The sequence below is a fragment of the Malus domestica genome, chromosome 10 (assembly GCF_042453785.1).
Source record: "Malus domestica chromosome 10, GDT2T_hap1".
NCBI classification, from domain to species: domain Eukaryota; kingdom Viridiplantae; phylum Streptophyta; class Magnoliopsida; order Rosales; family Rosaceae; genus Malus; species Malus domestica.
In genome coordinates, this window is record NC_091670.1 from 28899419 (window position 1) to 28910691 (window position 11273).

The 11273-nt window shown below is 42.5% G+C and overlaps 1 protein-coding gene across 1 annotated transcript; it reads left to right on the plus strand.

The window, feature by feature from the left end:
* The first annotated feature begins 7515 nt into the window (after positions 1 to 7515).
* LOC103422213 (xyloglucan galactosyltransferase MUR3-like) lies at positions 7516 to 10539 on the plus strand. The gene is made up of 2 exons (XM_008360253.4): positions 7516 to 7657; positions 7780 to 10539. The coding sequence occupies exon 2, from the start codon at positions 8208 to 8210 to the stop codon at positions 10203 to 10205; it is 1998 nt and encodes a 665-aa protein (XP_008358475.3). The 5' UTR covers positions 7516 to 7657; positions 7780 to 8207; the 3' UTR covers positions 10206 to 10539.
* Positions 10540 to 11273: the final 734 nt, after the last annotated feature.

Here is an 11273-nt window from a genome sequence, read left to right on the forward strand (position 1 = left end):
GTGGATAAGTATATAAATGGATAGAGATAGGAAAGCAAACACAAGATGTACGTGGTTCACCCAGATTGGCTACGTCCACGGAATAGAAGAGTTCTCATTAATTGTGAAGGGTTTACACAAGTACATAGGTTCAAGCTCTCCTTTAGTGAGTACAAGTGAATGATTTAGTACAAATGACATTAGAGTACAAATGACATTAGGAAATATTGTGGGAGAATGATCTCGTAATCACGAAACTTCTAAGTATCGGAGTGTGGTATCGACTTGCCTTATCTGTCTCATAGGTAGATGTGGCAGCTTCTCTGGAAGTACTCTTCCTCCATCCAGGGGTGGTATCTTTAACTGGTGGAGATGCACAAGGTAATGTATCAATTTCACTTGAAGCTTACTTGTAGTTTCAGGCTTGGTCAAGCGCGATACAAACCATGTAGTAGGAGTCCCCCAAGTCGCCGAGCTAGGGGATTTGCTGAAAGAGGTGACAGACAAGGTAAGCAATCAGAGCTCCGGCTGATTGTTCACCTTCTCCCCATCTTGCAGCAGCATGAAGGATAAAGAGAAGAAAAATGAGAAGAGATGATATGGGATACTTTTGCTTTTGAAGAAGTAACTTTCCACAGGCTTATTCTTGAACTGAGCTGGAGGGTTTTCTGGTTTCCTCCAGAGTATAAGGCCGACTGAAGAATTTGAGGGTCAAAACAAGTCCATCAAATCTAGAGTACGTTCGACCCTGCTGATATGGGATACTTTTGCTTTTGACGGAGTAATGGATGGATCGGCACGTGTGCTGTTACGCTTGTCTCCACATGCTTCCTTGTATCCTTCGCACTTGCCCTATCTGTTCCTCAAGCAGATACGGTATCTTCCCTGGCAACATAAGATGTTGAAGATGAGTACTCGAGAGCAATGCCAGGTAAGTAATCAGGTAAGGGGTTCCAGGCTGTCAGTTCCTGGCTGGGAGCTTGATTTCAAGTGCTGACTGATTGCTCTCTTTCTCCTTGTCTTGCAGGTAAAAACAAGGCCAAAGGAAAAGACAGGGAAAAAGCATGATATGGGATACTCTTGCTTTTAACCCTGATGATATGAGATATTCTTGCTCTAGTATAGCTTGTTTGCAGAGGTATTATCGGGGGGAAAGAAAGCTGAATATTTCGAAAGGCTTCGTTGGGAGTGCCCTCTCAGATATGAGGAAGGGTTGAGCATTTTTGCAGGTCTGCCTGTCCGTTGGGGATGGAGGTCGACATATATAGGAGTCTCCCTAACAACAAGTAGTAATGCTATTCCTTTACCCTGCTTGGTCATAGCACGGTAGTGGGAGCTGCCAGCTTCACATGTTTTAACTCTGTCAGAGCACTTTGAAAAAGTGGTATGTGGTATCTGGCTCTCGAGATTCGGAGAACGATGCTTCTTCGATTTTTGAGAAAGCAATCATGGTGGGGGTCTGGCTCTCGAGATTCGGGGAGCAGTGTCTCTTCGATTTTTGAGAAAGTAATCATGTTGGGAGTCTGGCTCTCGAGATTCGGAAGGCGGTGCCTCTTCGATTTTGGAGTAAGCAATCTTGTTGGGAGTGTTTTCTCGGATGTGAGTAAAGGTTGGGCATGTTTGCTAGTCTACCTTGCCACGAAGCACGGAGGTTGACACACAGGGACTTTCCAATTATCCAGCAGTGGTACTGTTCCTTTACCCTTGTGGGTAATAATATGGTAGCTAGACCTTCAAAATTTATGCGTCTAAACTTTGTTAGTGCTGTTTCTTTGCTATTCTTTTACCTTTCTTGGTCAGAGCGATGTAGTGGGAGCTGCAAGCTTCACGTGCTCAACTTTGGCAGAGACTTTGACAAAGTTATCTGTGGTACCCATGAGCTATTGTTGCGTGTGGGAAGTGGGTGATTGAACAGTAAGATTCATGTGCTTTCTACTTCACCAGAAGTCTTCGACAGAATGCCCATAATTTCCGCAAAGCTGAGTGTGCGTGTAACATGTGCTGACAAGGCTAGAAAAGAAGGTGCCTCTTTGATTTCTGAGATCGGCCCTCGTGGTCTCTGAGCAGCCCAGCTTTTGAGAAAGCGAGCGCCTCTTCGATTGATTCGGAGAACGATGCCTCTTCGATTTTTGAGAAAGCAATCATGCTGGGGGTCTGGCTCTCGAGATTCAGGGAGCAGTGTCTCTTCGATTTTTGAGAAAGTAATCATGTTGGGAGTCTGGCTCTCGAGATTCGGAGGGTGGTGCCTCTTCGATTTTGGAGCAAGCAATCTTGTTGGGAGTGTTTTCTCAAATGTGAGTAAAGGTTGGGCATGTTTGCTAGTCTACCTTGCCACGAAGCACAGAGGTTGACACACAAGGACTTTCCAATTATCCAGCAATGGTACTGTTCCTTTACCCTCTCTTCGATTTTTGAGAAAGTAGTCATGTTGGGAGTCTGGCTCTCGAGATTCGGAGGACGGTGCCTCTTCGATTTTGGAGCAAGCAATCTTATTGGGAGTGTTTTCTCGAATGTGAGTAAAGGTTGGGCATGTTTGCTAGTCTACCTTGCCACGAGGCACAGAGGTTGACACACAGGGACTTTCCAATTATCCAACAGTGGTACTGTTCCTTTACCCTTGTGGGTAATAATATGGTAGCTAGACCTTCAAAATTTATGGGTCTAAACTTTGTTAGTGCTGTTTCTTTGCTATTCTTTTACCCTTCTTGGTCAGAGCGATGTAGTGGGAGCTGCAAGCTTCACGTGCTCAACTTTGGCAGAGAACTTTGGCAAAGTTATCTGTGATACCCATGAGCTATTGCTGCGTGTGGGAAGTGGGTGATTGGACAGTAAGATTCATGTGTTTTCTACTTCCCCAGAAGTCTTCGACAGAATACCCATAATTTCCGCAAAGCTGAGTGTGCGTGTGACAGGTGCTGACAAGGCTGGAAAAGTAGGTGCCTCTTCGATTTCTGAGATCGGCCCTCGTGGTCTCTGAGGAGCCCAGCTTTTGAGGAAGCGAGCGCCTCTTCGATTTCTGAGATCGGCTTTCGTGGTCTTTGAGCAGCCCAACTTTTGAGAAAGCAAACACCTCTTCGATATATGAGATCAACCCTCGTGGTCTCTAAGCAACCCAGCTTTTGAGAAAGCAAACGCCTCTTCGATTTCTGAGCAGGCGCCTCTTCGATGTCTGAAGCTCCGTCGAGTGCAGCTTTTTATAGGGGCTGGCATTAAGTTCCAAAGCACACTTGAATCTCCACCAGTAGAAGCTCCATTCTTGCACTTCTAAGATCTTGATTTGTCCGACCTCTTCTCTCTTCAATACCTTTGAAAATGTCTGGCCCCTCCGACCGTCGTTTTGACTTGAACCTTGTTGAAGAGGCAGCCCCGCCTTCTCCAGACAACATATGGCGCCCATCCTTCGTCTCCCCTACTGGTCCTCTTACCGTTGGGGATTCCGTGATGAAGAATGATATGACCGCTGCGGTGGTGGCCAGGAACCTTCTCACTCCCAAAGATAACAGACTACTTTCCAAACGGTCTGATGAGTTAGCTGTTAAGGATTCACTGGCTCTCAGTGTTCAGTGTGCAGGTTCTGTGTCTAATATGGCCCAACGCCTATTTGCTCGAACCCGCCAAGTTGAGTCATTGGCGGCCGAAGTGATGAGTCTCAAACAGGAGATTAGAGGGCTCAAGCATGAGAATAAACAGTTGCACCGACTCGCACATGACTATGCTACAAACATGAAGAGGAAGCTTGACCAGATGAAGGAAACTGATGGTCAGGTTTTACTTGATCATCAGAGATTTGTGGGTTTGTTCCAAAGGCATTTATTGCCTTCGTCTTCTGGGGCTGTACCGCGTAATGAAGCTCCAAATGATCAACCTCTGATGCCTCCTCCTTCTAGGGTTCTGTCCAGTACTGAGGCTCCGAATGATCCCCCTCCGATGCCTTCTCTTTCTGGGGCTCTACCGACTGCTGAGACTTCTCCTAAGCAACCTTTGTGAAGGCTCCATCTTGTTTGTTTATTTTGACTCATGTATATGTACATATTTGTAGCTTATCGGGGATATCAATAAATAAGTTTTCCTTCATTTCAACGTATTGTGTTAAATACACCAAAGCCTTCTTCGCTAAGTTCTTTGAATTTTCTTTTGTTGAAGCTTGTATGTTGAAGCTTTCTGAGTGGAGCATGTAGGTTGGGGTAGTGTTCCCTTAATTTTTCGAGTGAGGAAAACTTCTCGGTTGGAGACTTGGAAAATCCAAGTCACTGAGTGGGATCGGCTATATGAATCTTAGAACGCCATTGTGCTCGGTCCTGTGTCATGTCCTTCGTTAGATCCAAGTACTCTAAGTCTTTTCTTAGAGTCTCTTCCAAAGTTTTCCTAGGTCTTCCTCTACCCCTTCGGCCCTGAACCTCTGTCCCATAGTCGCATCTTCTAATCGGAGCGTCAGTAGGCCTTTTTTGCACATGTCCAAACCACCGTAACCGATTTTCTCTCATCTTTCCTTCAATTTCGGCTACTCCTACTTTACCCCGGATATCCTCATTCCTAATCTTATCATTTCTCGTGTGCCCACACATCCAACGAAGCATCCTCATCTCCGCTACACCCATTTTGTGTACGTGTTGATGCTTCACCGCCCAACATTCTGTGCCATACAGCATCGCCGGCCTTATTGCCGTCCTATAAAATTTTCCCTTGAGCTTCAGTGGCATACGGCGGTCACACAACACGCCAGATGCACTCTTCCACTTCATCCATCCAGCTTGTATTCTATGGTTGAGATCTCCATCTAATTCTCCGTTCTTTTGCAAGATAGATCCTAGGTAACGAAAACGGTCGCTCTTTGGTATTTCTTGATCTCCGATCCTCACCCCTAACTCGTTTTGGCCTCCATCTGCACTGAACTTGCACTCCATATATTCTGTCTTTGATCGGCTTAGGCGAAGACCTTTAGATTCCAACACTTCTCTCCAAAGGTTAAGCTTTGCATTTACCCCTTCCTGAGTTTCATCTATCAACACTATATCGTCTGCGAAAAGCATACACCAAGGAATATCATCTTGAATATGTCCTGTTAACTCATCCATTACCAACGCAAAAAGGTAAGGACTTAAGGATGAGCCTTGATGTAATCCTACAGTTATGGGAAAGCTTTCGGTTTGTCCTTCATGAGTTCTTACGGCAGTCTTTGCTCCTTCATACATATCCTTTATAGCTTGGATATATGCTACTCGTACTCCTTTCTTCTCTAAGATCCTCCAAAGAATGTCTCTTGGGACCCTATCATACGCTTTTTCCAAATCTATAAAGACCATGTGTAAATCCTTTTTCCCATCTCTATATCTTTCCATCAATCTTCGTAAGAGATAGATTGCCTCCATGGTTGAGCGCCCTGGCATGAACCCGAATTGGTTGTCCGAAACCCGTGTCTCTTGCCTCAATCTATGCTCAATGACTCTCTCCCAGAGCTTCATTGTATGACTCATTAACTTAATACCCCTATAGTTCATGCAATTTTGTACGTCGCCCTTATTCTTGTAGATAGGCACCAAAGTGCTCGTTCGCCACTCATTTGGCATCTTCTTCGTTTTCAAAATCCTATTGAAAAGGTCAGTGAGCCATGTTATACCTGTCTCTCCCAAAACTTTCCACACTTCGATTGGTATATCGTCTGGGCCTATTGCTTTTCTATGCTTCATCTTCTTCAAAGCTACAACCACTTCTTCCTTCCCAAAACTTTCAACAGTTATATTTGAAACGAAAATTTTGAAAAATAACCAATTTTAAATGCATGGATTGAATTTTAACCAAACTTTCTAATCTCTTATAATTCTAACCAAAATCCAGATAAAAAGTCTTAATTACCCATAATAATACTAATCCTCTTTGTCTTGAGCCGCTACGATTATTGCGACAGTCAAGCAGCATGCACTGGTCGTAGACGGGCAACAACCTTTTTCTCATCCTTTGTGGACCATTCCGCAGTGCCAGAAACCATGTGATGTATTCATGCAAATAACTCAACTATTGATACAATTAGATGCTATTCCAGCCATGGAAGTTGAGAATTCAAAAGCCAATACTGCTCGTTGTCCTCTCACTAAGCAAAAAAATCAATCGTCGTCGTCATCTTTAACCAAATCTCTGCACCAAGGATTCATCTAGCTAACCCCAGTTTGGAATACTAGATTCGCTCATTTTATCAGACGGCAAAGATCGAATGCATCCAAGAATGTGTTTGACATCTTTCCGAACGAGTTCTAATAATTTGTATGCACACAGGGGGTGGAAGGGTTTGCGGAAACTGAAAAGGAAATACTTAGTCCTTGCTTGTGGTGTATTGATCTCTAACCGTGAAAATGCTTTTAAAATTTGTGACTGGAAGACCAAAATCACTTGCCTGAAAATTACTTGCAATAGTTTCTGGCATTGCAGAAGCTGCTGCCGGGCTAAGCCAACGCTTGCTACCTGGCTATCCCAACAATAGTAGCGGCTCAAGCTCGTTAGAAAGAACAGGAGAAGAGAAGATGAGAGGATTGGCGTTACTAAGGGTGAATACGACTTTTTACCTAGATTTTTTGTTACAATTATAAGAAGTTAGGTGATATGGCTAAATTTTTATTTGTGCCTCTAAAATTGGCTATTTTTCAAAAGTTTCCTATTTGAAAACATCCAACGCTGATTTAATTAAATTAAGCAATAAATTTAAGGAACTGTTATTAGCACTTCATTAATCACATTCTACATTCCTCACAAACATATTTTTCTTTCTAATTATAGAAAGTTTGAAGTGCAAAATGAGATATTTGAAGTGCCAATAATAATTCCCTAAATTTAAAGTATAAAATATAAACTAATAAATTGTTGAGGGAGTTGTGTATAATTTTGCATGACTATAATTCTAGACGGGACTATGTTTAGTTTTTTTTGGTTGGAGATGGCCTAAAAGGGAGAAATTGAAGTAAAAACATAGGGTAGCGATGTGCTTCAAATTAGGGGTGTGCCATTAGAGCCTTGCTGCTATGTAGGAATTTGGTGTTTCGGACCTTGAATGCAAGAATTTCTCTACTCACTGATTCCATATGGGCCCTTTAACATTATTTTCTTTTTTATTTTGTCAAAACTAAATATTATTCAATGATGCGTAATTAAATTTAAAATGACAACAAGAACATTTCTCACTCACAAATATGAGTTGGATTTTATAAACCAAACAAAAGTGAGATTTTGTTTGGTGAGAAAATAGTGGGAATTTTTTTAATTTACTTGAGCGTTACTTTGCTCACTTCTTAAAATAAGAATGATGCTCACTCTCTTCATTAATTATCTTAAATTAATTGAACTTAATTGATGTAACACACGAATTACAAAATTATAACTAATTACCCTCACTTCAAGCGGCGAGCAAAAATACATTCAATATTTTTGTGGCAGGAAGAAATGAGTGACATCACATCCATCAACAAGACACCGTCCTCCCATCATTCCACGCGGCAAGATCCTACCGGCTACCGACACGAAACAGCCGCCGACTCACATTGCTAACGTGCGCCCACTTTCGCCTTCGACGCGCGAGCTCCTAGTCATATTATACTCACTTTCATCTCCCTCTCTCTCTCTCACTGTCTCTTAATATCAGCACCAAACAACATAAAATTTTGTCCAACTTTCTCGGCAAAACGAAACCCCTGTGAGTCTTTCTGTCTGTCTTCCTTTGTTTCGATTTCTTCCACATTGTTTCGTGTTCAATGTTTTAAAGTTTGTTTATCTTTAGCTGTTAACAGACTGTAAATTTCTGTAATATTTATTCAGCTCCGAAAGAGGCGCAACTTACGGAACAACTCAGTCATTCCTTCTGAATTGTTGACTGGAAAACTGGTTTGTCCTAGATTTGGGCGATTTCAGTTTGTTAAGGTTGCATCTGTTACTACATTCTTGTTCCTCAAATCTCTATATCTCAGTTGGGAAAAAATAAAGTTCTCTGCTTTGCTTTTTGGAGCTCAATATATAAGCTTTTGAGTTAAGTTGTGGGTGTGTTCTTTGTTGGTGCAAGTTTTGGGATTTGGGATTTGGGTTTCTGTTGGTTTGGTGATTGATTCTGTTGATTTGGGATTTGGGTTTTTGTGGGATTTTGGTGATTGATTTGGGGGATATGGGATTGTGGGAATTTGGTGAATGATTAGGGATTTGGGATTTTGGGTTCCTATGGGGTGTAGGAAGGTTGCTTGATTGAGTGGATTATGAATTCATTGAGACGCCGCTCTCCGGACAGTGTACCTGTGGAGCCAATGGAGAAGGGGACAGGAAAGAATCAGAATACAAGGATTTATTTCTTGGCCTGTTTGTCTGTGTTCTTCTGGATGTTATTGTTGTACTTCCATTTCGTTGTGCTGGGAGGGGGTACCGTGAATGAATCTGTCAATATACAAGCCGGTCCTGTTTACTCCGAGGTGAAGCCTACCCTTGTAACTAATGATCTTCAGATGGACAGCAAGAGCACTGTATCGACACCTACCCCTGTAGCCCGTTATCATCAGAAGGACAACCAAAACACTGAATCGACACCTACTGGTGTAACGGTTGATCTTCAGATGGACAACCAAAACACTGAAGCAACACCTACCTACACGGATGATCATCAGATGGACAACAAAAACACTGAAGCGGCGCCTAACAGTGTAACCGGTGATCAGCAGATGGGCAACCAAAGCACTGGATCAACCCCTACCAATGTAGCCATTGCTCAGCAAACGGAGGCCCCTGCGAAAACCGATCAGATCAATGAAGTGGAGAAATATCCGTTCATGAGAGCATTGGGAACTGCCGAAAACAAGAGTGATCCATGTGGTGGGAAGTATATTTATGTGCATGATCTTCCCTCGAGGTTTAATGAGGATATGTTAAAGGAGTGTAGGAGTTTAAGCCTTTGGACAAATATGTGCAAGTTCACAACTAATGCTGGGCTTGGGCCTCCACTTGAGAATGCAGAGGGTGTGTTCGGGGATACGAGTTGGTATGCCACAAATCAGTTTGCTGTGGATGTCATATTTAACAATCGGATGAAGCAATATGAGTGCTTGACAAATGATTCGTCTATCGCTGCAGCTATTTTTGTTCCCTTTTATGCTGGGTTTGACATTGCCCGATACCTTTGGGGATTCAACATATCAAGGAGGGATGCGGCTTCACTCGATCTGGTTGACTGGCTTATGAAGAGGCCAGAATGGGGCATTATGGGTGGCAAAGACCACTTTCTTGTTGCAGGAAGGATAACATGGGATTTCAGGAGACTGTCGGAGGAAGAATCGGACTGGGGTAACAAGCTTCTCTTTCTGCCGGCTGCTAAGAATATGTCTATGCTTGTGGTAGAATCAAGCCCGTGGAATGCTAATGATTTTGGTATTCCATATCCCACATATTTCCATCCAGCAAAAGATGCTGATGTGTTTGTTTGGCAGGAGCGAATGAGAAGATTAAAGCGTGAATTCCTTTTCTCTTTTGCTGGTGCCCCGCGTCCTGACAATGCCAAGTCAATTAGGGGGCAGATCATTGATCAGTGCAGGAGTTCAAAGGTTGGTAAGCTGTTGGAATGTGATTTTGGGGAAAGCAAGTGTCATTCTCCAAGCAGTATAATGCAGATGTTTCAGCGCTCTCTTTTCTGCCTGCAACCTCAAGGCGATTCATACACACGAAGGTCTGCTTTTGATTCAATGTTGGCTGGTTGCATACCTGTCTTCTTCCACCCTGGGTCGGCATACACACAATATACTTGGCATTTACCAAAAGATTATACAAGGTATTCAGTGTTCATCCCAGAGGACGATATTCGCAAGAGGAATGTTAGCATAGAGGAAACACTTGGTCGAATTCCTCCCGAGCAGGTGAAGAAAATGAGGGAGGAGGTCATAAACCTTATTCCAAGTATGATATATGCCGATCCTCGCTCAAAGTTGAGGATTTTTAGAGATGCCTTTGATGTTTCTGTACAGGCAATTATTGACAAAGTTACAAACTTGAGGAAGGACATCATCGAAGGCCGTATAGATGATAACTTCATTGAAGAAAACAGTTGGAAGTATGCTTTGTTGGAGGAGGGACAACGTGGGGTAGGAGCTCACGAATGGGATCCTTTCTTCTCGAAGCCAAAGGATGGGAACGGAGATTCTGTTGATGCATCTGCCGAAGCTGCGAAAAACTCTTGGCATAATGAAAGACGACATCAATCATCGGGCAGATAACAGCACAACAATAAGGATTCCACTGATAACTAATGCATGAAGACACCCAATCAGCGGATGAGCCTTCCCGCATTGAGTTTCAGCAGGTATTGTCACGAGCGCTCATCACTGAACTCGCCCTCAAGATATCCAGGCCCCACATTCTTGTTCAAATCCAAAACATATACGCATTCTGCGTCTAGTGCTTTTTTTTTTCCGATAGAAAAGTTACTGTTTCTGCATTACGTAATTTTGTCTAGTAATTTTTTGCCATGTAATTTAGCCGAGTTTTTCGTGTTTGTGTTTACTTACAGGAAATAAAAATGAGTATAATTATTGGTCCTCTACCATACAAGCGAATGAGTATAATTATTGGTCCTCTACCATAAGCTTCTGCTTCTGCACAAATTTAACTTTTTTCTTCTTTTGTTTTGTTGGCCGTGAACTTGGTATGTTCTTTATACAACAATTTGGGCCAGTCTTTCGGATCACAGGTTTTACCAAGTCTGAAAACAAATGTCAAAAGAACTGCGATTGATGAAAAAAATGTGGGACAGAAGACGATCAATTGCACACTATTATATTTACCGAAAGGAAAAAAATTGTACATTTGTGTGCATAGCATTTGCAATCTCTCTTTAAAGTCCACGCATTAATTTAGCGGGGTTCTTGGCTGTCTCCGGTATATCCCCTTCTCTCTCAGAAAGAAGGGGATGCATTTCCAGTAGGTTACGTGATGTGAGATACAAAAGAAAGAGAATGTAGTATGTCTTTTGGTTCTCAACAGACATTAGTAAGTAGGGAGCTGTAGACGGTTAAGCAAATATCAAATATACAAAATTCTACTATATTCGGTGTATGACATATGCATTAGAGCAATGAATGGTTAGATGTGGATTAAAAGGTCCAATGAATGATTCAACAACCAAAACTCAGAAGTTTCAACTATTTCCAAGGCACATAAACAATCAAACTAGCTACAGTTGTTTAGTTTTTAATTCTACGAAGATCTAAAACGAGATGCTCACTGCATATAATGTAATGTCGTGATGGTGATTAGTGGTGTCTTGATTCACTTGAATCAGTTGC

Excerpts from the sequence above, each read along its gene's own strand:
- LOC103422213 (XM_008360253.4), top strand. The coding sequence starts at position 8,208 with ATGAATTCATTGAGACGCCGCTCTCCGGACAGTGTACCTGTGGAGCCA.